Raw genomic sequence first — 25648 nt, 5'->3', positions numbered from 1 at the left:
GACATGATTGTGTTCCTAGAACTGAAGGCTAGAGTGTCTGATAGAGCCCATGAATTAGTTTTCTTAAAAGATTTCTACTGTTCTTATATTGATGATTGTTTTTAATTTGCTTTTCTCTTTTTATCTTGCTGCCAATTGTCTAGAAAATCAGAATTTGTTTTTTGTAATGCTTGCAAATTGCTGAATTGAGGACATTGTTTCTTATTGTATACCTGTCTACCTCAGCCGTAATTTTACATCTGGCTGTAATTAATTAATCTCAGGATCCCAATAAAAGAAAGTAGATCCTTACAGGCTTAAAGTCAACCCTACTCTGATTTAAACTGAGTTCTAATCAAGCTTCTAAAAACAAAAACATTAATTGAAATGGACATCAATGATCCACTCCCTGAATCATTATTCCAATAGAGAGAGGCATAGAGAGAAAGAGAGAGGGAGGAAGTTTTAATCTTGGAAATCGGTATTGTGATTGTTTTAAATCTACAAGGAGCTCTCAATCCCCAAGTTCTTTTTGGGCTTAACAAAACTATAAGGGTACAAAGAAACTCAGCAAATCAATTCTTCTACAGGTGTTTTTTTTTTTAAAAAAAGTCCATTTTGGATCCTTGGGTACAGGGAGCTAAAAATTCACATATGATGTAAACTTAAAAAGCAGAACCCATAAGAAAAAGAAAACAATATATCGTCTCTCAAAGGAAACTAGGTTCATGAATTCATTGTAATCTATTTTATTGCTACTGAATGCTTTATTGGATCTGTGCAACCCTCTGAAGATAAATTCAAAAGCACTGTGTAACTTACAATGGAACATCTTTCATAGCTGTAAATATTAATCTCATTATAAAGCATATTAAGAATTAACACATATGAAATACTGGCATCTTGTACCCATGGTTCCTTTTCTTTTGAGAGTTCATAAACACATAACTGCATATCATCAACGGCATATCTAAATGCATTGTGCACCCGAAAAATCAATTCCTTAGACATTAAAAGAGAGTGATTGGAGCTCATTTATGTTAATTATCTACCTAACAGCTACAATTACTAACAATACACTTGTTTTATGATAGCATTCAACCTCCAGTTCCTGGGAAATTTAGAACTCAGCCAGGCAGAAGTAGTAATATACCAATGTTTTCTCTGCGTTTCTCCCAAGTTATTTGTCCTAGAACTGCCCTTCCAGATTTTTCTCACAATATTTTTTGGGAAAATGATTCATTTCAGAAGTTGATTGGCCATGGATAAGAAATGCAGGCAATTTGCTAACTATCCTAATGAACCTAATGCCAGAAAAAGAAAGATTTCAGGCTACAAATTTCAGTATGCATGTTTTAAAACTCTGGGATCAATGGAACTTACTCTTGTATAAATGTTTTGGGATCAAGTTCATATTATTATCATATTCATCAATTGATACCATCATATCATTTCCATATATTCCTCAATTATTGTTGTTGAAAAATGGTTGATGTCAGAAACTCTGATTTCATAATAAAATTGTGAAGCATAATAAGTGATTTGTGGCATCATATTAGCAACTAAAGCAATCTAGTATCCCACTCAACAGTTGTTGTTCAATGCTTCAAAGAGTCACAAAAAAGATAACAAAGTAATAGGAGTAATTTAAAATGCAATCTTTAATACCTTCCTGTCTCTCTATCCCACTTAATGGCCTTGGATGCAGTGGATGAAATTTGCCTTTGGAGTTCACAGCCAATATGATAAGCAAGCCTATTGATTCCAAGGTCTGTCTGGACAGTAAAAAGTTTGGCCGCACAAAACCTCATGTTAGTAGAGACTAGGTAAATTAAAGCATTCAATGTTGACAGAACCAGCAACACAGATGGCAGAACTTGGATATTTTTCCTAGTTTAAGTTGACTTTTTGTCCATTTAAGAGTTAGTGCCATCAGAAAAAAAAGTGTTAATCTAGTTCTCAAAAAAGCACCATACTTTGTTTACAAGAAGTTTATTTAAGACTCTAACAAGCACTTTTGGAAGCATTGCACTGGGTAGATGCTTCTTCAAAAACCAGGTAGCTCAACCTCAGCCAAAATGACCATAGAGAGCATTTCCCAGTAATAGGACAGAAGGGGGAATACCAATAGCAGCCTAAACGTGCCAGTAATATTCAGGCAAATCTCAATTTCTGATTGAAACAATAACAATATAATCAGTGAAGTAGGCTAAATTGTATCCATGACAAAAAATATGATAAGAGAAGAGGGGAAACTGCTTTAAAAGTGGAATTGTTAAAGATGACTTTAAGCTTCCTCAGCTATGGCCTGGGGATGAGATAAAAATGATATCATGAGTACATGGCAGAAAAAGTGATTATGTTTGGTTAGGAAGATGCAAATTTGAGTTCACAAACTGGGTATCAAATTGGCAAGATAGAAAAGAACTATTGCTAAGTCCAATACTTTCTGTAAGTCATATGGAAAAATAATCAAATTCACAAGTAAAGAGTGTGGAATAGTTTTAACATACCTAATACTCCTTCCAATTTTCCTGACAACAGCAATCTTGTGAAGTCGATTGGGCTGATAAAGTTCTCAGTTCTTTGAAGGATAGTTCTCTTTCACATTTTAGAAAACCTGATAGGAGGTTCTAGATGACAATACATTACTGATCTTGACTTGGAAATGAATGAAATTCTCCTCCTTTTTCGAAGCCAGATCAACTTTATTGACTCCACTTCTAAGTTTCATCCAAGAAGCACATAGAGGAAGAATCCTGTCACTCATGCCTTTGGTGTCAAGCTGTGAACCCTACGGTCTTTAAGACGGCTACATGCTTCTAACTTGCCAACAGTGCAGGAGGGAGAGAGGGGAGAATTTGGAATCCACAGGTGTCCAGAGCTGTTGAAGAGTTGTTTTGGCAAACTAAAGCTTCTTCTCATAATAATTACTGAAGGATGTATTGGACAATGTAACCTGAACCTGTCAGAGAGGGAAGGCAAAGTTCCATTTTTTAAATTAACTGCTTCCCTTCATTTCCTCAGAGCTAGCTTTCCTTTAACCCTGCTGGTTTGTATTTGCTCAATAAAGTATACATTAGAGAACACAATGGCTCTGATGTTTTGCTTTGGTTGAGCTTTTCAGCCAGAGGTTGACACTTGGTAGATGTAATTCCCAGATCATTGAACATACCAGACATGTGTACCATGTGTACAATTCTGCAGGTTGCTATTTGGGATTACTCATCCTGGAATGTTTTATGAGGGTCATCTTATAAACTAATATATGTATAAATGATTTTCACCCACTCCCTTTTTTGTACTTCCTCATGAAAAATTTAGAATTCAGTTATGAATATCATTTAAATGATTTGAATCCAATCATTCAGAGTGCTGATTTCAAAGTACTTTGAAACCAGCACTGCATTTTTATTCAGTTCTGAAGTACTTTGAAATCAGAGATTAATTTCCAGTTACTTGATAGCCTGGCAACAATGAGACTTGACTCAAAAGGATCAGATGAAATGAGAACATAACCAGTTCCGAAGGACTCCGTAGAATACCTTAATAATGTTGCAGCTGAGGCTTTTCATATTGAATATTCACTTTCATATATTTTTGGGATTTAACAGAGCAAAGGACATCACAGTCTGAAATTTTTTGGGAGAGATGAAAGTTTGAATAGCAGCAGCTTTTTAAATAGCTTTCAGCACCCAAAGTGAAAACAAAGAAGTCTCTGTTCAAGCAGCTATCCTTTTAACAACAAGATCCATAGTGCTATGCGCTCTCCAGGAAACAACGCCAATGGCAAGAAATACCTTGCACAACATGCGGTCAAAAAGTGTCAGATAAAAAACTTTTGTGCTGGAGCTAGAGAGCATGTGATAATAAAGGATGTCGTGGGAAGGAAATGGCTTGCCACGCAAAACATAGCCCAGCCATGCTTCATCTTGATTTGCAAAGGGGAGAAGGGAAAACACACAAATAGGCAACATCAGGTAAGTACCACATTTGCAGATGTGACTATAGGCCTGCTTTTAGAAATAACATTGAGTTGGCGGGAAATTTCTAGGGCAGCGGGGGGGGGGGGGAGAGATGAACATGGTAATTTTATAGCTTTGCCCAAACCGGGTCTGAAATTAACAGATGAAATGGTTTCAAAACCAGAAAGTAAAAATTTCAGGCAGCAGAATGAGTGAGCTTGGTCCTAGGACTGCCCAATAACTTCTGTTGGATTATCTTCCAGATTAGGAATGGTCAAGATGACTTTGTTTCTCAGAATAAATCTGAAATGACTAATTTTCTTGTTATGTTTTGAGTTAAGAATCTTTGTAATAGTAATAACTTGGGTGCCACCTAATTCATTTAAATATTAATTTAGTCTTCTCTGTGACAAATAGATTAAAAATGTTGCTGCTTATAATGGCTAAAGTTGTGCAGTCCTACAGGGTTTCAAGGCTATGGACTGCTAACAAATCTATGATTCAGACTAAGAATCAACTGATTCTGCATAAGTGTTCTTGCCTTGATTAGATGGATTCATGCACTCCTTGAAGAATATTGAGTGCAACTTTATTTCTTGATGGACAAATTCTTGTTTAATCCAGGAATACTACTATTTTTCCTCCTCCTCCTCCTCCTCCTCCATTATTTCTATCTTTCTGGCTTCATATGCTATCTTGGAAAAGAAGGAGCTTATCTCTTTATTTTAAATACTAGGTGATCTATTAGATCATAATAGACTGCTTTAAAACTTCCAAAAGCTATATAGTAATAAGAATGGGAACAACATTCAAGTGATTATACAGAGGGAACAAATGTCACCACTCACCCAATGAATCTTTTATCAGTCAGCTTCCAGACTCAACTCAGCTTACTGGCACTGATCATAATGCTGTAAATAATATGGATCCAATATACTTAAGGAGGGGAAAGAGCTATTCTTTCTGAACCTTTTTTAGTCTCTGTAAAGCAGAACTGTTTCAGGTTTTCCCTCTTTATCAGTTTGTTAGATTTAGCTCTCTGTTTACATTCAGCCTACGTTCATAGCCCTACTTGGCATTTTTCCCAGCTTTAAAGCAACTTTAAAGATAAGTTAGACTAAGAAAAAATGACTGGCCCAGGGTCATCCAGTGAGCTTCTGTTGAACTTCAACCTGGTCTCCTCGCTGTTAGTTGACTACCTAAATCACTACGCTATACTAGCTCTTTTTCCAGTATGTGAGGTTATGGGAGAAACACATAGCATTCCTTAACAGATTTTCAGTGGCAATATCTTCTGTGAAAAATGTTCTCTTGTTTTAGGGAGGTGATGCCCTTCCTAACCATCTTTTCTTTTTCAATTCTGTACCTTCCTAACCTTTTTTCCCCAGTTCTGCCATTTAGTAGAGCTCTTTATGATTCACATTACCTGTGAGAAAATAAAAGTGAATATTATTGTTCAATTTCTCTTGACATCCCTAAGCTTTAAGCTATTTAGAAGTAGGGGAAAATATATATTATGGTTTACTGATCTAATTTAACTGACCAAAGTTATAAGACTAGATGTATAAGACTAGAAAGAAACATGCTGAGGTTTCAGAAATGTAATAAATACATAGAGCCCAATGCCTACATTAAGAATCTGCAGTTGCCGTGTTTTTTTGTTTCTTTTTTCTTTTTTGCTATGAATGTCACTGTTGTCCTAATGGTACTAGAATTTATGTGGAAGTTTTTAATCTTATGTAAAGTGTGTTTAATATACAGAATACTCTTAAGAACTACATTTCACCTCATGTTCAAATGAGGTTATTATCTTCCCAATCCAATCTTCTTTGTAAAGGTTGAAAGAAAAGGAGATTTAAAGATTAAAATGTCAAGTAGATAAACACATTATTCTGAACTGTACAGTATTTGTAATCTGCAGGTCACTCCAATAGGCAGCCTGTTGTCTTTTATAAAGTAAACTCTCAGTGAAATTTGAACAGTTTGCCATGGTACATGCAGTAAATTATTCAAGACATTGGATAAGGTTCTTATCTAGCTGTTCTCCATTTTTTTCCTGATCAATGCTATTTGCAGAATGTTAGCATTTTGTGGAACACATAACAGCCTGTTGACTCTCTGGCTATGAAATTTAAGAGGCAATCAAGAACACTTCTTTCCGGTTTTGGGGGAAAAGTCTGATTTAGAAACAGGACAGAAATTAGTTAGCACTGACTAATTTTATAATATTTAACATTCATTTAATTGTAACAATAATGTACTGAAATAATGTAATAATAAGGGCTCGAGTGCTTAAACATGGTTTGGATAGAAATAATGGTATAAAAATATTTTTCATTTCAAGGCTAATTGAAAAATGCTTTGTAGAAATAGGGAAATGTGCAACATATAAAGAAATGTTTTAGGAATAATGTCATGTTTTAGGAATAATGTCAAAGCCCATTAGTAATCTCTAACGTAAAGCTTTATTAAGCAAAGCATACCGGTACGGTAGAAAGAACACCAGCTCTGGCAATATGGCAGAAAAAAGTTAACTAAAAGAGTAAAACCTTCCCTCCCCTCTCTGACAGTTCAGGTCACATTGTTCAGTTAGTCTTCAAACGTTTGTTATGAGAAGAAAATTTCTATTCGCCAAAACATCTCTTCCATGACCTCGGCTCTCACACTGATAAGCAACCACCTGTGAACTCCAAACTTTCTCCTGCCTCCCCCCCCCCCAGACGGTAGGTAAGTTAGAAGCAGCATGGCAGTTCTAAAGCAAGGATTTTCATAGCTTGACAAATAATTTTAGAACGTGTCATAGCTGCATGACTATCCTTTTTCTATAAGGAATGGGAGAATGGCCTGATCTTCTCACTGGTAAGAACATATATTCTTCACTGCAGAGTTGAAACAGCTACCACTGTCATAAACAATATCTTTATGATATCTCCATTGCTATTGTTCTTATTTCAAATTTAGAAATTCAGAAACAAATGCATATTTGCAACTTGGACTGTCCCCTTTCTTGAACTAAAATAGAGTGATGCATTCACATCAGCATGCATAACAACCCAACTCAACGTCCAGTTGGTCACTTTACGCTTGGCTTCCAGAAGAATTGAGGTAGGATAGCCACTATGCATGATATCTTATTCTATATGATATCTCCAAAGGACTACAATTCCCATGTATATCTACTAAAAAGACTTGAGCACGCAATTCAGCTTGGCCAATCTTTTCTTGGAACTTTTCTAACATTCAAGGAACTATTCTATCAGATTGCCATTTCCTCATCCATTTTTTTTGGTTATTTTAACCTTATCTTGTTGTGTCTCCATAAATCATCCTGATAGCTTTTAATACACTGTATAAGCTGAAAACATTCTGAAGAAAACTTTTTGCATCTATAGCCTGCTTTGAATGGGCCTCATATACTTCATTTTTCACATACTGTATATCCATCGAGACAACCACAGGGCACCACGCAAAACATTAGCACCATGCCATGGCATTATGAATGCATCTCATGCTACTGACATTACTTCAGGATATCATACAGTTAACTTAATGTCCTCTACTTTTGTTGGTAGGATGTTGAGTATGTAGGACATGCGAGACACATTCAGGGATGACAGATGTGTTCACTGTGAAAAAGGAACAAAGTGTTTCTCAGATTGCATCCTCTCATGAGAAAATAGAACTAAGAATGTATTTATCAGCTTGTTTACTGTATATAGTTAAAGGGAGGGGAACATTTCTGCTCTATTAAATTAGTTTTCTATCCCACAGCTACAGGGCTGGTCTTATAAAAGCATCTTTTAGAATAAGAATTGGAGAAACCAAATATAAAAGCAAGACTCTATTATAAGTCACCTGATTCATTAAATAATGTTTATTTGGTAACATAATTTGTATTTTCAAATATTTGTTCTAAATAATTCTTAGTGCCAAGAATTATGAAAAATGTACTGTTATATTCAATTGGGCAATATAGTAGCTCAGTGGTTAAGATGCTGGGATTTTCAGCTGGAAAGCCAGCAGCCCAGGTTAGAGACTCAAGTGTCATGCAATTGGGTGAGCTCCAATCCTTGCCCCAGCTCCTGCCAACCTAGCAGTTCAAAAGCATGCAAATGCAAGTAGATAAGTAGGTATCACTTCAGTGGGAAGATAACAGTTCTCTGTGGCATCATGCTGGCCACAAGGCTGCAGAAATGTCTTTGGGCAGTACTGGCTCAATGGCCTTGAAATGGAGATGAGCACCACCCCCTATAGTCGGCAACAACTAGTGGAGTAAAAATCCGCAAGGATTCCTTTACTGTTAAATTAATCCAATTTACGAAATAATAATAATAATAATCCTCTTCACGACCTGTTTGTTACCTTCTGGGAGGAGGCTTCGTGGTATCCGTAGCAGAACATCCAGATTCAGCCATAGTTTCATTCCATACAGCATTAACCTTGTGAACTCTCAAGCTTCCTCCTTCCATATATTCAAGATGGACAGTATTTAATATTTATTTGTTATGTATATGTAGAGGTGTGAGTCTATGCATGTTATACATAGTATGTTTAGGTGTGTGTCATGTATGTGTTTCACTTGGAGAGCAGGCAACTAAACTTCATTTTTGATGTGTGCCATTGTGCCCACAGTAAAAAATGTCAATAAAGGTTATCTTATCTTAATTAAAAGTTATAGTTTTATAGTACTCTAGAACAGTTTCTTTCTTACGTGGATGTATTTTTTTAAAAAAAAATTAGGAAGTTAATAGTTTGCAATATTTCAGTTTATGTGTAAATATTCAACTGAATGTAGGTAGATTTGCAACTTAAATACTACAACTTACATGTAAGTTTGTCCTGAGACAAAATCACTGCTACTGACAGCTTAAATTCTGATTCCTGGAAAACACAGCACACTGAGCAAGTAGAGGAACCCCAGCTGGCAATTTTGCCACCCAGTTGATTTTAGTTGGTCCCTGGGGCCAACTTCCGTGCTTGTAATATTGATCAAAGGACAGGACTGAGATGTTCCCTTCTGTCTATAGTGTAAGATTTTTTTTTTTTTGTTAAGGGTTATTGCCTTTAAATAAGGAGTACAGCTGATTAGCCAGGGCCAAGCTTGCTTGTCATCTTAAAAATGCAGAGAATGTCTTAAAAATAAGCCAGAATGTTTTAAAACAGCGGTCAAATAGATTGGTTCTTTGTGTTGAGGGTGATCTTTATTTACATCACCCCTTTTCTCTGCTCTTATTTGTTTAAGCATTCTAAGCATATGTTATTATTTCCTTTTCTTTCAGTCTTTAATGTATTAAAGTACAATCTCTACTCCCCTTGACCGTAATAGGATTTCAATATTCACCTTGGCAGGCAGGGGCATGGGAGACAAATCTGATCAAAGTCCAGATGTTTTGTGGCTTCTTGTAGCAGGCAGCACGTTAGCACTTTTAGATGGAAATCCAGCTGAAGGCCAGTTAGCACTTTTAGATGGAAATCCAGCTGAAGGCCAGTTAGCACTTTTAGATGGAAATCCAGCTGAAGGCCATGAAACATATCTCTATGTAAAGAGGTCACCAGTTTCCTGCACATTGCCAGAAGCATAATAGAATTTCTTTGAGGTAACTTGATAGTCTGCACATAGTCTGACTGCCCTCCCAGTCATATCTATGCAACTTACTTAGATTGTGCCATCCTTACATCACTCCTCATAAATAACTTAGCTAGAGCAGTCATGTAGGAGGTAAAAGTACTAAGACTGTCTTTTTCGTCTCTTTGTAATAGTGACAACAGGAAACAGTAGGGAGCATGCTTTACCTGGAGTGTAGTGATTGATTGACTGATTGATTATACAGTATGCCATCAAGTCAGTGTCAACTTTTAGCAATCACATAGATGCCCCAGTCTGATCCTTCAGGTCTTCCAACAATGCACAATCCCCTCCGTAATTGAGTTCTTCCATCTTATTGCTCATCATCATCTTCTTCTCCAGCATTATAGATTTATCCAGAGAGTTAGGTGTTTGCATAATTGTTTGAAGTATGATCAATTGAGCCTGCCAATTTGTGCCTCCAATAAGAACTATTGTATGGGTTGTTAGATTGATGGGCTTTTTTCCCCTTGATTATCCACGATATTCTCAATAATCTTCTCCAACACCAAAATTGAAAGCATTAACAATATTTCTACTCTACTTCTTCATAATCCTGCTTTTACTTCCATAGAGTGTCTCGGGGAAAGTTCAGTGTCTGCATGATTCTGATTTTTACAGGTCTTGACACATCCTAGCATTGGAATATCTTTTCTAACCCTTCATTAGCACTCTACCAAGTGTTAGTCAGCAGCATATTTCTTGGCTGCTGATTCCTTTAATATTAATAGTAAAAGGCAAAAGCTATCTACTTCTTCAGTATCTTTATTGTATTCTTTACTGTAAAGCAGGCATGTCAAACTGCCGGCCTGCAGGCTAGATGCATCATACTGAAACTGCGCCTACCCCATTGCTGGCAATGGGGAAAAAGTTGCAATATGTCGTGCGACGTCACATGACATCGCGAGTTTGACATGCCTGCTGTAAAATATTCATCTTTATTTGGTCTTATTGGAATCACTTACTATTTGTCAATTAGCATCTTTAGCAAATCAGTTTGAGATTAACACTTCTCTTTGTGGTCAGATATCTTTTAGAACACTTCCCTTATTCTGTTTGCTTCCATCTAAATTGTCTTTACATATGTATCCTTCTTATAGCTTCTAACTAGCTGTCTGAAATTATTTCCTAACTTACTTTATCAGCTCTTGTCTCCTCTCTCTTTCCCCTAAAATCTCCAACATTTGTTTTAACTTTCAGTTTGTTTGCTTAACAACCTCTTTGCACTGATTCTCAATCAATAGACTTTGAAACAGCAGTTTCATGTTCTCCTTGAAATGGCAAGCATGTGCTCCATATCATGGAAACTGGTTAGCTTTACGTAACTTTAGTTTAACATAGAATTTGTGCATGAGCAAATGCCTACATCTTTGCTATTATAATTGAGCACTTTATCTCTTTGCAGCAACAAGTCTAATTTCTGTGCATTCTATGTGGTTTTGTCCATATATGTAAGCATCATTCTGGTTGTTGGAAGACTGTTATCAATGAAGGAAAAATTGGATTGCCAGAAATTAAATTATTCTTCTTCATTTCCTAAGCCATACAGTCAAATTACATTTTCCTCCTAAATATTTCCAATCCTGACATTCCAGTATCTGTAACTACAAGCAGCACAACTTGCTCCTGTGTTCTGTTGATTTCAGTATAAGAAATCTTTGAATAAACATAATGTAAATTGTTTTGCAAACTTTTCCCAAGACAAGCATGAATTGCTTTAAGCTTTCCAGAATTTTGGCAGAACACAACTGAAACTAAGCCCCTATTGTAACTCAGGAATATTAGCCATTATAAAGTTCAACATCTCAGGCTATTAAGGCTGATTCCCAAACTACATGGACTACTTTCTTACTCTGAGAGTTTCTAGCTGCATCCTTTAATCTTGGAGCAATCTTTGCATAGGAAAAATGAAGCAAATGAAAAAGCTGTGTTTTGTTTAGAAACTACATTCTTCTTTCACTAAATATATTTGATGGGGGAGAAAGAGGCTTTCAAAAGTCATGAAGGAGGAAACATAACAAATTGTGAAAATTCTCTGAGCTATAAATCCAATCGGAATCTTTAGAAATATATTACTTTTTTCTCTGCAGCTGTCAACAAACATTGTACATAAAAATGTCTGAGAGAAGATTGTCAGTTTTTTAAGATTACTATTTTTAACAAGAATGGAAATAATTACTCCAATAATTAAAAATCTTATTCAGCTGTCTTTATTTGCAAACCTCCAACCTCCCTTTGATTCTGTGATTTAAACAACTTATTAAATACATGCTTATATAGAAAAGGTGCTCTTCTCATCTTTGTAACAATTTCAGAAATGCAGTTGCATTCTAGCTATATTTATCTCGCTTCAGAAATTATAAAAAAAGGTTTACCCTTAACTAAGCAATTACCTAACAGAAGTTGCATACTTGCCACATATACGTTACATTGTGCTTGTAGATCTGCTGTTTCCCCTAAAATGGAGCATATGCTAGAGCTCTAAGCACTCATGAGAATAATTAATTTTATGCATACTGGCTTTAATTTGGATGCCTAAAGGGTGACTTTGCATGTTGCTTAATTATTACTAAGAAAGAAGGAAAACATTACTAGATCACTTTTTTTCCAAAATGCTAGAGCAAGGAAGAGGTACCTTATAGAGGCAATGTTGATGAACACAATTCTTTTCAGTTTCTTGTAATATGCATCAGTTGATGATAAGACACTTATTATTTTAATTTAAGAGAAATAACTTTTTCTTGCAGCATGTAAAATAAGAGATCTATCTGAATTATAAACTGCATCATCTTTATGTTAGTATTGTTTAGATTTCTAAAGATGCTTTTTCACGAGATAACTGGACTTTCTTTCTTTTCTTTTTTTTTTTTTTGAAGACGTTTTGTTTCTCATCCAAGAAGCTTCTTCAGCTCTGACTGGATGGTGAGGAATCAACCATTGGATGGTTGATTCCTCACCATCCAGTTAGAGCTGAAGAAGCTTCTTGGATGAGAAGCGAAACGTCTTGGAGGAAAAACAATGAAGTCCAGTTGCCTCGTGAAAAAGCAGCCATTGTTTTCTGTATTACTTTGCTGCCATTTTGCAAGCCAGATTTGGTAACCCTAGCTTAGTGGCAGATCCTTGTATGAATAAAGACCATTTAAGTAAATTAAAATGTTTTTAAACATCCCAATTAATTAAAAATGATTAATTTTCTCCTCCTCAAAGACAGCATATTTTGTGTCCAGTTTTGCTGAGCCCTAGAAAACACAATTTTTTCACAGCCTAGCAGCAACATTTTTTGACACCAACACATCTGTTTAAACATAAAATAATTCTTGAATTACAATAATAATTTATAATGTGTTTTGCCAGCTTAAAAATATAGAATCACAAATGTCATAAACCAGAGGTCCCCAAACTTTTGGGCACCAGGGACCACTTCCGTGGAGAGAGGTTTTTCCATGACTGGAGAGTGCGTGGTTTTGTGTGCTGCCTGCATCCCACGGATGGAGCTTTGCTTGTTTGTGCAGATCGGTTGCTGGCATGCTGCAGCCCAGTACCGGTCCACGGACTCGGGGTTCGGGACCCCTGTCATAAAGCACTAAAAATACAAAAGGCCCAAAAAATGAAAGAACCCAAACATCTTCATTCATATCAAAATTAGACAATGTATCATTTTATTCTAAGCAAAAGACATTATCTCTGAGATAAAAAACAGTTGAAAATCTAAATGAAATATCTAATGCTTTTTCCTTGTTGTCTTATTTTAGATCAATAACATTAAACAAGATATAAGCATGACTAGATAGAGTTCAGAAACAGAATTACTGTTAAATTTTATTTCTAGGGGAATGATTGCATCAGATTCCATAGTAACGTTGATGGGTCACTGTTGATCATATAATGTACTGTTTATGGCTATTTACTGTAGATAACATGCACAAAGACATTCATGGTCTGTCATCATACCAGAAATTAACAATACAGTCACATTTACCATTATTACAAAATTGCATTATTGTGGAAGAAAGAAAATATTAGTCATGATATTAATACCAAAATAATCTCATTTGTTCATGGAAAAGAACCTTTACAAAATAAAAGTAGTAAAAAATATCCTTGAAATGTAATTGGAAGATGATATCCATAAAATTTAGACTTTCCAAAAAAAGGCTTTTTGTAATTGGTCAAAAATTATTTGCAAAAAAAGTATTTCGTATATTCAAGTCAAGTTCTTAAAAGAGCTTCGTGAGGATAACATTATATAAGCTGAAAAACAGTCAACTCTTTTGAAAAATTCATTTTATCTATGACACAGATATGCCACTTATATCTCCAGCTTTCTGAAGGTCAGCTCCATTCAGAGTGACAAATTTGGAATTCTTATGCTCTGTTTTTTTTTAATCAATATCTTTGGCCAGTCTTTGAGATTACAGTTAACTCACCCAGAGCTTGCAAAAAGCATTTGTGATATGATTTTCTTTGGTTAGGATCTTGATTATGCAAATTAAACTTTCTTTGTCTTGTTGATGGAAATGGCACTGTAAGTATATGACAAAATAACTATGCCACCTATATTCATGTTGATAGTGGTGGATTAGTTTCTGCAAACATACAGTTCTTAAATTAATTATGGCTATTTGCAGTGTATTATCTAACTGATTATTTCACTGTGATTATTTATAATAATCCATTGTATAAAATGACTCTGACATATTTATTATCTGGATTGTTTTAATATTTTGTTTTTGTAAGCAAACAACAACTAAAACAATCCAAATAATATCTGATGTCAACAAGCAAAATCACCCTAGCTAGCAAAACGTGCTGAATCTCCTGGCCCAAATAACTGGGGACACAGCCAGGTCTTCAATCCCTTGAGAAAAGTAAATAGAATGTTTTTCAATCTTTAAGATATGTGGAATGGAATGGTGGCTGGGGAATTCTGGGAGCTGAAGTCTTCACATCTTAAAAGTTGCCAAGCTTGACAAAACTGGGCCAACAAAGTTGGGGCCATTAGATCTCTGAAGGGATGCTATTCCAAGGGCATCCACTATCACAGAGAAGGCACAACTCCTGGTTCCAATAAGATGGCAATGTTTAATAAGAAAGTACCTGGACTATGCCAATGTGGTAGAACGACATATGGATTCCCAGAAGGGAGAACATATATTCCAGAGGAGCAAAATACAGCAAAATTTAGGTAGTTCATGTGGGAGGAAGTTCATCCTTAGGAATTCTCAGTATAGCAATAGCACTTAGACTTATATACCACTTCAAAGTGCTTTATAGCCCTCTGTAAGCGGTTTACAGAGTCAGCATATTGCCCCCAATAATCTGGGTCCGCATTTTACCAACCTCGGAAGGATGGAAGGCTGAGTCAACCTGAGCTGGTGAGAATCGAACTACCAACCTACAGGCAGCCAGCAGTCAGCAGAAGTAACCTGCAGTACTGCATTCTAACCACTGTACCACCATGGCTCACAATATATATATTCAATGGTGCAAGTAGACTGTTTTAATTTGGTAAGAAATCTGTCTATAGGTGAGGAGCAATAAAAGAAACCATTTAGAGTTTCTACTTGTCTTTCTCAGTTATTGGAGTCTGACACCCTCTCTGCAAGATCTGCTGCGATGATCCTGCAAAAAGCCTGGCTCTATGCTATGTGGCTTTATAGGTGATAACCAGCATCTTGAATTGTAACTAGAAGCCTACTTTTTTTTTCCTATTTTAGGTTACTATTTTAAAGCTTATGCTGCCCAGGATCCTAATTTTAATCGTACTCTTTTGTTGAATGCATGTAGCTTAAGCAATTATTTTAGCAGTTTTTGCTTTAAATATTATTTTTAGCCACATTTCTTTCCATGTATTTTTCTTAATTATTCTGATATTGCCAATTCAGTTTTGGATATTTGCCTACCGATTTTCTTATACTGGTTAATGATTGCAATAAAGTTGTTCTATTTCAACATGTGAGAAAGTCTTTCCAACTAATCAAAAAGGCTCTAGTAGATTATATTTGCCTCATATGTAACCTGAATCTAAATAACCAACCTATCTTCCCTTCGCTCTCCAATCCCCTCTCCCCCCAATTTAAATCCTACTGCATATCAGTCTAGCTATTTTATCTATTTTATGAAGTGAGGTGCAGCTCACAAAAGCTTATGTCTTTTAATAAAATGTCTTGATTTGAAAAGGCACTACTGACTTCTGGTTTTTTTTACCACCATAAACTAATTTAGATCTCTTTCAACAATTTCCCAGCTAAATAACTCTCAATAGCTTTTTCCTTGAGATGGATTATTTTATAGTTTCAAGGATACTTGATATGGTCAGACATTGATTGAGGCTTTCTGATGCCTGCTTGAAGCTTCCCCACTACTAACAGTTCTCCTTTCTTCACCACTGACCCTGATCTTTAGATCTTCTCCTATCAGTGTTTTCTTGCACTGAAACCCTTATTCCATTCTGTGTTTTGCTGCCTCAGCTACCAATATTAGTCATTCTACAATCAACAATAAACCTATTCAGTTTTTTTAAAAGTCAGCTTGTAGGTTCATTGTCATAGTAACAGTATGACTGCCATGTTAGCCGTGGGCTAATAAATTTTAACAAAAGTATGCTTATACTTTGATTTTATTCTTACACAATACTTGCTCACAGAATATAAGCATTACAATACATAAGCAGATAAAATAATATTTCTTGCTTTGCCCATAAATATAACCAAAAAGTTTTGGATTGCTCGTGCATTCCAATTCAATAATGTATACTAAATTTAGCATTCCACAATAAAGATGTCCCCTGATCAACTCAGATAGCAGGTCCATTTAGCCCAATTCTGTCTGTTATTTCTGAATAGCAATTAGTTTACAGATTGTTCTGGCAAAAGCAATGTTTTCTATCTGTATAGTCCAAGGGCTTTGATAATCTTCAATTTAAAATTTACCTAAACCATGATCCATGCTAACTCAGTAGATATTACTGAGACAGATTTGGTTAACGTAGCAAATTTTACCTTCGTAATATCTAGTGAGAAATGGGAATAAATGAATGTGCCATTTTTTACAGTATGAGCTTCATCTGCATGCAGTTACAGACTTCCTTAAACTTTGTCGAAAAATGCCAAGTATTTCAAATATTTTGCCTTCATTACCATGGAAACATTTCCATTTCAGGGTATTTAAACTTATTGCTTGATAGCAATATGTTATTTAGTCTTTATACTTCCTTTGAAGTCATCAGTATCCGAATTTCCTTTTCTGACAAAATTGGCTCTGGGGGAAAAGAAGGAATACTTCACTCATTTTATTTCTCAGCAGCATGCTTTCTCTGGATCTGATCCTGTTGTGGTTAATGCACAAAAGCTTCCAAATGGTAATGTGCTTTGGGACTGGTATTGCATACTTTTTTTTTTCAAACGTGAATAGACTTGATACTAAGCTACTGGTAAATAAAAATATGTTATTTTGTTTTGTTTACAGATTTGTAATAGCTTTTTTTCATTATCAAAAGATCAATTTCTCTGGAGAGCAAAAGAAAGTCTTTCTAATTCAGGTAAAGTAATCATTTTTAATCTTTGGGGTGGGGAAGAAAACGTAATATTTATCTCTCTTCTTATAAACTATTAATAATGAGACATCTTCTCTGAAGCACAGTCTAGCTCATAATGTTGTGCTAGCAAGGGACAAAGCAGATTAGAGTTTCTGAGCCAAGGCAGGAAGCTTTCAAACAAGAAAAAAAGGAAAATATATAGGAACATTGACCTCATTGAGATGAGGATATCGTAATGTAAGATTTCTCACACTATTCTCCAGACTATGATCCCCCTGGCGGTTACATTACAATCAAAGTTCAGATAGTCCCTGTTTAAGGATGGCAATTGGGATGGGGATTTCTGTTGCTAAGTGATGTGGTTATATGATGCAAAGCCATATGAAGGCACTGCTTAATGATGGCAGTTCCAGCACTTCCAGTTGCTATCATTAAATGAATCATGTGATGTTATTCATGTTGCCATTTGTCACATCATACCAGCACTTCCCTCCCCATCCCATCCCATCCCATCCCATCCCATGAAATCCTAGGCAGTTTTCAGATTTCTCTATATTCTGTTAAAGAAGCATTAATGGGCAAGTATAGATTGCCCCTGATATTCCCCTGCTATTTCAGCTTTTTGCTAAACTGTTAGGAGCTATAGAGTTAAAATGTAGAGTCCTGCGGGCTTATGTAATGCTATTACATAATTCTGAAAGACCACCAGCACAGCAGAGCACAACACAGCACAGCAGTGCTGTATCCAGGTGTTTATAGAGAGAAAAAATTGTGGCATAGGAGGCTTATCTGAAACTGGACAGGTTGGCAGATGCCTTCATTAGTCTGAAGCAGCCAGTATGCACTGCTGTGATTCCAATCTTTGCTTATGCAATGAGAGGGGAAGCATAACTTAGACTTGTCCACAACTGCACGTAGGTGTCAATGCATACCAAGTTGTGAAGGAATAGATGGGTAAGTGTAGGTTGCAGATGGTTACAGATGGGCTAATGCGCACTCCTCTAAATCTGAATTACATGTTATGTGGAGATGCATGTCCTGCATGCTAATTGGTGGATCCAACTTCCTGTTGGGAAGTTTTCTATGCTTCATTGTTTCAGTGCCCACCCAGCCAGAGCGTTAACATTCAGAGATATATAAATGCAAAAGCTATGCAACTGAACAAACACATACATACTTTCCCTGACATGCAATGAAGCAGAAATCTAATTCCCGCAATAGTCCATGCATGCTGTGACTCTGCTTGGATACTGTTGGGAAAAAAGTTTATATAAGCACCAGTAGGGGAAAACACTATTTTAGCCGCAGTACAACTAAGGTTGACTTAAAGCTGTCTAATTTGTAGACTGGGGATGAGATGGAAAATCTCACTGGCAGAAAATAGGGGCATGCTTGTATTGTGATTAGATGTAAGTAAGCAAGTCCTACTTCAGATTGATGGCTGCTTTGCATAGTGTATTTGGTCTCAGATTTATCCTGTGGCTGTAATATATTAGAATTCAACCAATGTATTCTTTTAAACTAGGAGGCATTGCTTCTTTTCTTTTTTCTTTTGCCATATGGGTGGAAAAGAAAACTGTCTGAATATGTTTATAAAAATACTACTTGCTTCTGATTGATTAGAATTAGGTTCTACAAACAACTATACCAAATCTAAGTGTAATCAATAATAGAGGAATACAATAACTTTTTGAGCCATTGCAAATCTCTGAAATATTATATAGGTAATCCTCAACTTAAAATTTATGTTGCTAAGCGAGACATTTGTTAAGTGAGTTTTGCCCCATTTTATGACCTTTCTTGCCATAGTTGTTAAGTGAATCATTGTGTTGTTAAGTTAGTAGTATGGTTGTTAAGTGAATCTGATTTCCCCATTGACTTTGCTTGTCAGAAAGTTGCAAAAGGGGATCACATGACCCTGCGATGCTGCCACCTTCATAAATATGAAACAGATGCCAAGCATTTTAATTTTGATCACGTTACCATGGGGATGCTGCAATGGTCATAAGTGTGAAAAATGGTTATAAGTCACTTTTTTCATTGCCGTTGTAACTTTGAACAGTCACGAAATGAATTATGTAAGTCCAGGACTACCTGTAGATCTCTTTGGGCCTGAGTATGTTATAGTTCTTTGCTCTTTCTTTGCTCTTTCTTGCCATTCCCTAGACAGCTTTGGGTTCCGATAACGAAACCATTCCTGCACAGCACAGCATGGCGTATTCCCCACCCCATGGCTTTGCCTACAGACGTTCCTAGCTTTTCTTGAATCCACCAGTACCATTCTTTTCTTCTCATCTGCTTTACCAGTTGTATAATCACCTCAGTTTTCCCCTCTGACTTACAATATCTGCCTTGTTGGTTTTTAATTATGGTACCGATGCCAAGATTTCCTTATCTCCTACTCCACAAGATGTCTGCTGATGAATTTTAAGGCTGAATTATGTTATCATTGGATACAAAGACATTACATATTCTGCCAGCTGATTTAGCACTTAGTGAGGTGGCCCAAGGATCTCATGGGAACTACAGCTGACTCTATACATCTAAAAATTGCACTTCCATTTGAGGAACTGGTCTCCTGAATCTGGCTTGTTTTCTATTATTTCTTATTATAGTGGTCTAATTATGGTGGTCTTAGGAAACTGACCACTGCGTATCTTATAGCACACAATTTTATCCTGCCACAGAGATGTAATGATAGATCCTCATATACTGTACAGTACCAGCCTGATATACTGTACTATCCATTCATGAGCGTGTACACTTGATGTAGCAACCTTATAGCCATACAAAAATAGCCCAGTTTCCCCATAAAATTTATAAACTATCAGTCCATGAGTTATGTTTTATGGAATAGTTATGGAAAGCTTCTGTTGCCTGGAATATCTTTTATTAAATCTGGACATGGCTTTAACATTACTGAACTTCTGAAATATTGTAGTCTTAGTAAAACCCAAGTTTGGAATATTCAGATTTTTAGGAGTACACTACTTTATGTCCCTTTTCATCTCTAAATCACAAAAGACAAAGACCTACACATTACATAATGAGTAAATTCTGACCTATTTTCCATTGCATCTAATGTATTCCACAGATTAACATTTTGAGAAATGCTACTTCCCTTTCAGGAAATACGTAATTCAGGTTTCATTAGGCAGGTTTATTATTGTTATCACCATTGGTATTATAGGTAGTCCTTGTTTAGCTGCCACAGTTGAGACCAGAAACTCTAATGCTAAGTAAAACATCATGTAACTGCAATGGATTTATGATTCCACTTCCTCTGAGGTCATTAAGTGTATCATCGTAAGTTCTTAAGTTGAGGCATCATCTGGCCGCAACTTGTGATTTTACTGCCTACTTGACTATGATTGTCAGAAGCCAGTTGTGAAGTATACAAATTGTGATTATGCAACTGAAGGACAGTGTGATGGTTGTAAATGCCCACCCGTTCCAAAATATCGATCACGTGACCACAGGATCACTGCAATGGTTATAAATGTACCTTCAAACAGTTGATAAGCAGAGCAGTTATTATGTATTATTTACATATTCAGAAAACAAAGTAAATCATTAAATAGGTAATTGGCCTCAACAGCCTTTATGCTGAATGTATGGCTCATTTGTCAGTCTTGCCAGTAGACCAGACAGGAAATATGTTCAGATATTCTACTTTGTTGTAAAGGTACATTAACAGAAACTTGGCAAGTCTATAAGTACTGTTTTCCTACTGTTACCTTTACAGTCTGAGAACTGAGGCAGAATCTCTTCTCTTGACCCACTCACTATGCAACTGTCTCTTATCTGACTATTCCCTATGGAGCATCTCTTCTCCCAGATACCATTACATATTCTATAGTGTATATTCCTTAAAGTACCTTAAAACATACTGGAGCCCAACAGCAATTGTATTTATGTACTTATTTGTATTCTGTGTTTATACTTTCCCTTTAATTCAGGAGCTGAAAATGGCACACATAATGCTCCCCTCTCTTGTTATTCCACATAACAACCTTGTGAGGTGTGACTAGCCCAATGTCATCTAATCAGTTTATCCTATGTCTGACGATGGACAAGAACCTAGTCTCCCTGTTCCTAATCCAATATTTAATAATCTACTATAATAGCTCTCTTTAATAGCTGTTTTAATATTTAATAACATAATATTTAATATTTAATCAGATTTAATAGCTGGCAACTTCCCAGATTATCAGGCTTACCATTTATTTCTGAAAACAGTAGTGGGAATTATTTGCATAATTCCTATTTAACCAGTCAACAGCAATGACTTTTCTCATTTGACACCAGGAATTAATTTTGTCCCACATTAAGACATTTGGTGAGCATAATTGGTTCCTTCCTTTCCAGGGTGCAGCAAAGCTTGTTTGAGTCCCCAAGTGTTTCTTTAAATAGTAAATCAGAACATATTTTTGTCGTTGATCCAGCATGAAAGTGAAACCTTGTAGATAGTTTGCCAATAAAAGGATATGTCATTCTAGTACAAATCAGAATAATATCTGGATATTTTTTCATTATAATTGCTGAAGTGGGGGGAGTTCAATCCAATTACTTCTCCTACTATATTAATCTCCATAGAAATTGATGTGACTCTTATAATCATAATGGGGAACTCAAACTTTTAAATACTAAGATAATCATTGCATTAGAGAACTTTTGCAGAGTTAGATAAATTAACAAGATCAGATAACTTTTTCCTATTTGAGGAAAAGTTGCAGTATATTAATATCTTTTACCAGAAAGTAAACATTGTTAGTTATATATTTAAAGAAAATGACTAGATATTAGGATTATCCTTGCTATTCCTGGCACTAGACTTCTTTTAACCTGAACTTCTGGCCAAACTGCATTATCATTTTTAATAAACTGTTGTGGCATAGGGATTACTAATACTATAAATGCTTTGACACATGTTATCACTATGCTGCTTAAACAATTTATTATGTGAGTGGATCCTGGGATAAGGTTGCTCTCTGTATCAAGACTCTACAAATACATTGATCAACTGACAAAGTGCATATGGATATCTAAGTGGTGTCTTTATACACCCCTTAAGCGAAAGCAAATGAAAACATTGAAGATGGATGCAAGAAATACTATTATCTGTTATGGATTTTTTTTGCTGACGAGAAGAGATATCAGCCATGCAAATAAAAGCACTAAAACAAAAGTTTCAGACATATGTGTTTCTTCCCCTGTCAATCAACAGGAAATAAAAAATCCTGTGCCAAAATTTCACCACAAAAGCAGAAGAAGCTTCATGAGATGAAGAACAAGGTACAGGCTTCTTAGAATAATCCATCCTTCCACAACCCATGCCTACAACCTTGCCTTCAAAAATTGAATCATGCTCCACAAACATTTACAGTATGTGATCCCCATCTCACTATTGCAGTGACTCTGGGCTGCTTACAAAATGATAAACAGGTTAAAAAGTAATAAAAATAATTAAAATTAAGAAGATTAAATAAGAAACTAAAAACCAAGAACAGGCAAAATGGAGGTGAGGATCTTTTTTCTACTTCATGTAGAAAGCCACCCTCAACTTATAGTGCTTTTATCGGGGCCCCAGGTCAGCCAGCAGAGCCAGATTTTAAGGCTCTTCCGGAAGACCATGAATATAGGGGCTGATCTCACTTCCAGAAAGAGAATATTCTAAAATTGGGGGCCATAGCAAAAAAGGCTCTTCTCCTGGATGCCACCAGTTGAAATTTTTTGGCAGATGGGATCTGAAGTAAGCTTCTTCAACCAAACATCTTGAGCTGGACCTAGAAGGAAACTGGCAAACAGTGCAACTCACACAACAGTGATATATGCCCTAGGGAAGGGGTAGGCAACCTTTGCTCTTTTATGACTCGTGGACTTCAACTCCCAGAATTCCTGAGCCAGCATGGCTCAGCTTGGAAACCGCTCCCTTTCTCCTCAGCATGGCTGGCTCAGAAATTCTGGAAGTTGAAGTCCATGAGTCATAAAAGAGCCAAGGTTGCCTACCCGTGCCCTAGGGGGTTCCAGAATTTTCCATACCACTGTGTTCCATACTAGTTGTTACTTCCAAACACTCTTCAAGGGTAGCCCCATGTAGAGTAGGTTGCAGTAGTCCAACCAAGAGATGACCAGGGCATGAGTGACTTATAGCAGGGCTTTTCCTGAGACGTTGTTAGGAATTCTCGAAAATAATGTTAGTAAAGAAGATATATATTTATTCACTCATGTGGTTACAGCGGCAAGAATTGTATTCGCTCAAAATTGGAAAGCTGTGGCTATACCTATGCACTGCACAGAATTAGATAGGTTAATTAAGAGACTCAAAAATCAGGATGAAACGGATTTTTACCAAATTTGGAATAAATTTTATAGATGGTGGGGGGAAAATATGGTAGTCATTGTAATGAGATAAGTTAAGATTGAGATTAGAGTGATGTTATTGTAAAGGTTTTTTTTTTCTTATATTAGTAGTTAATTGTAAATATGAACTGTGATGTATGTCAAATCTGATTTACCATGTTCAATGTTTTTAATTTTTCTTATTCAATAAAATTTAAAAAAAATAGCAGGGCTTTTCAATGTGGTACATTGGCACCTGACAGGTGGTACGCGACCATCCTAGAAAAGTGGTAGCGGGGGAGGGGAATGAGCTGAACCGGTGGCAGCACCGCACAAGCCTGAGCGAGAGATGGCTGGAGCTGCAAGGCTGTCAGGGCTCAGTGGAAGCACCAGGATCAGCGCCAGGCTCCAGTTGGAGCTGGGCGCTGATCCTGGTGCTTCTGCTGAGCCCAGAAGAAGTGCGGATCAGCTGGAATGTTACAGCCTCTCCAGGGTCTTGTAATTTACATTCAGATGCTTGGCAACTGATTCATATTTATGATGGTCACAGTGTTCCAGGGACTTGTGAAGTGACCAAAACCTGCTGCAACCACCCAGCAGATGGGGGGAATAAAAACCAAACACTCCCACCCCATCCCCACTGCCAATCCTCAATAGAAATGCTCACAACAATGAAAACCTCGCATAGGAGGAAGAGCGCCACTGGGTAGACAGGCAGGTGTCTTGCTCGGCTGTGGCTTGGGGGGCACTTTTTTCAGTGCCTTTGTAATTTCCAACAGTCACTAAGCGAACTGTTGTAAGTCAAGGACTACCTGTTCTTCATCACTTTTTTCCTTTTGGGGGGTTCATCAAGTTTTTGACACCTTGCTAGGCGACTGGTGGTACTCGGATGTTGCCATATCCTAAAAGTGGTACAATGGATGAAAAGCCCTGACTTATAGTAATAATGTTCCAGTAGCCTTTGCATTGTCTGTTCCCTGGCTTTGTTTGCTTCAAAAGGCTGACAACACACTTGAAAGCCAGAATGATGATCATTAATAAAACTTAATAGTTGCAGAACAGAATAACAGAGCTGGAAGGGACCTTGGAGCTCTTCTAGTCCAGCCCCCCTGCTCACGCAGAAAACCCTGTATCATTTCAGAAAAATGGTTGTCCAATCTCTTCTTAAAAACTTCCAGTGTTGGAGCATTCACAACTTCTGGAGACAAGTTGTTTCACTGATTAATCATTCTGTCAGGAGTTTTCTCCTTGGTTCTAGGTTGCTTCTCTTCTTGATTAGTTTCTACCCGTTGCTTCTTGTCCTGCCTTCAAGCGGCAACCTCTGAGATATTGGAACACTGCTATAATGTCATCCCTAGTCCTTCTTCTAATTAAACTAGACATACCCAATTCCAGTCCCCTAATCATCTTTGTTGCTCTTCTCTGTACTCTTTCTAGAGTCTCAACATCTTTTTCACATCATGGCGACCAAAACTGGATGCAGTATTCTTAGTGTGGCCAAGCCATTATGAGGTGGTATTAACACTTCACATGATCTTGATTCTATCCCTCTGTTAATGCCAATGAAGAATCTGTATATTACTAAAACTCTTATTCCCATAACCTTTAATTGGGTGAAACAGTGCATCGTATGACAACATTTTTTTAACTAAGGTACCTCAGGTGGACTAACTTACAGAATGAGTCCAAAATCCAGGATACATGACTCCAGTGGAATTGAAGTTTGGCAAATTTTATAAAACAATTTATGACGTAAAAACTATCATAAAACATTTTATGATGTAATACAAAATGTCATAAAACATTTCCTGTGATTCCTCCTGATATTTAACTACTATACGGCACAACACGGACTACTTTCAATGCAGATACATCTCTGAATATCTCTCTGAGTTTTAAAGATTTTTTTTCCCCACTACATTAGAAGTTCTGCCATTGTTGAAGGCACCAAGAAATCTGTTAAGGAAATATCTCTGAAATAATGACCTAATGGATCATGGGTTGTCTAATACACTTTAAAATTAAAGCCTTAATTTTTAGAGTCTAATTTTACTCTATTGTAGATTTTAACATCCTAATTTCTTCAGAATATAATATCTAATTTAAAGGGTGTGGATATTTTGAGCGCAGTGGAAGACATATATAATTGATCTTTTTAACTTTATGTAAAATATGAATAGTTTATAGTAAGATGTGCTT

General features: G+C 36.4%; 1 protein-coding gene across 1 annotated transcript in view; it reads left to right on the top strand.

The window, feature by feature from the left end:
* Positions 1 to 3740: 3740 nt before the first annotated feature.
* CUNH10orf90 (chromosome unknown C10orf90 homolog) overlaps positions 3741 to 25648 on the top strand; it is a 180826-nt gene continuing 158918 nt past the window's right edge. The window contains exons 1-2 of the mRNA XM_039351850.1: positions 3741 to 3959; positions 17038 to 17110. Coding sequence (XP_039207784.1) covers positions 3741 to 3959; positions 17038 to 17110 — 292 coding nt within the window. The remainder of the gene's footprint in view (positions 3960 to 17037; positions 17111 to 25648) is intronic.

Source organism: Crotalus tigris, unplaced genomic scaffold (assembly GCF_016545835.1).
Source record: "Crotalus tigris isolate CLP2741 ecotype Arizona unplaced genomic scaffold, ASM1654583v1 scf7180000017536.10889498, whole genome shotgun sequence".
NCBI classification, from domain to species: Eukaryota; Metazoa; Chordata; class Lepidosauria; order Squamata; family Viperidae; genus Crotalus; species Crotalus tigris.
This window is presented reverse-complemented; position numbering and strand designations above follow the sequence as displayed.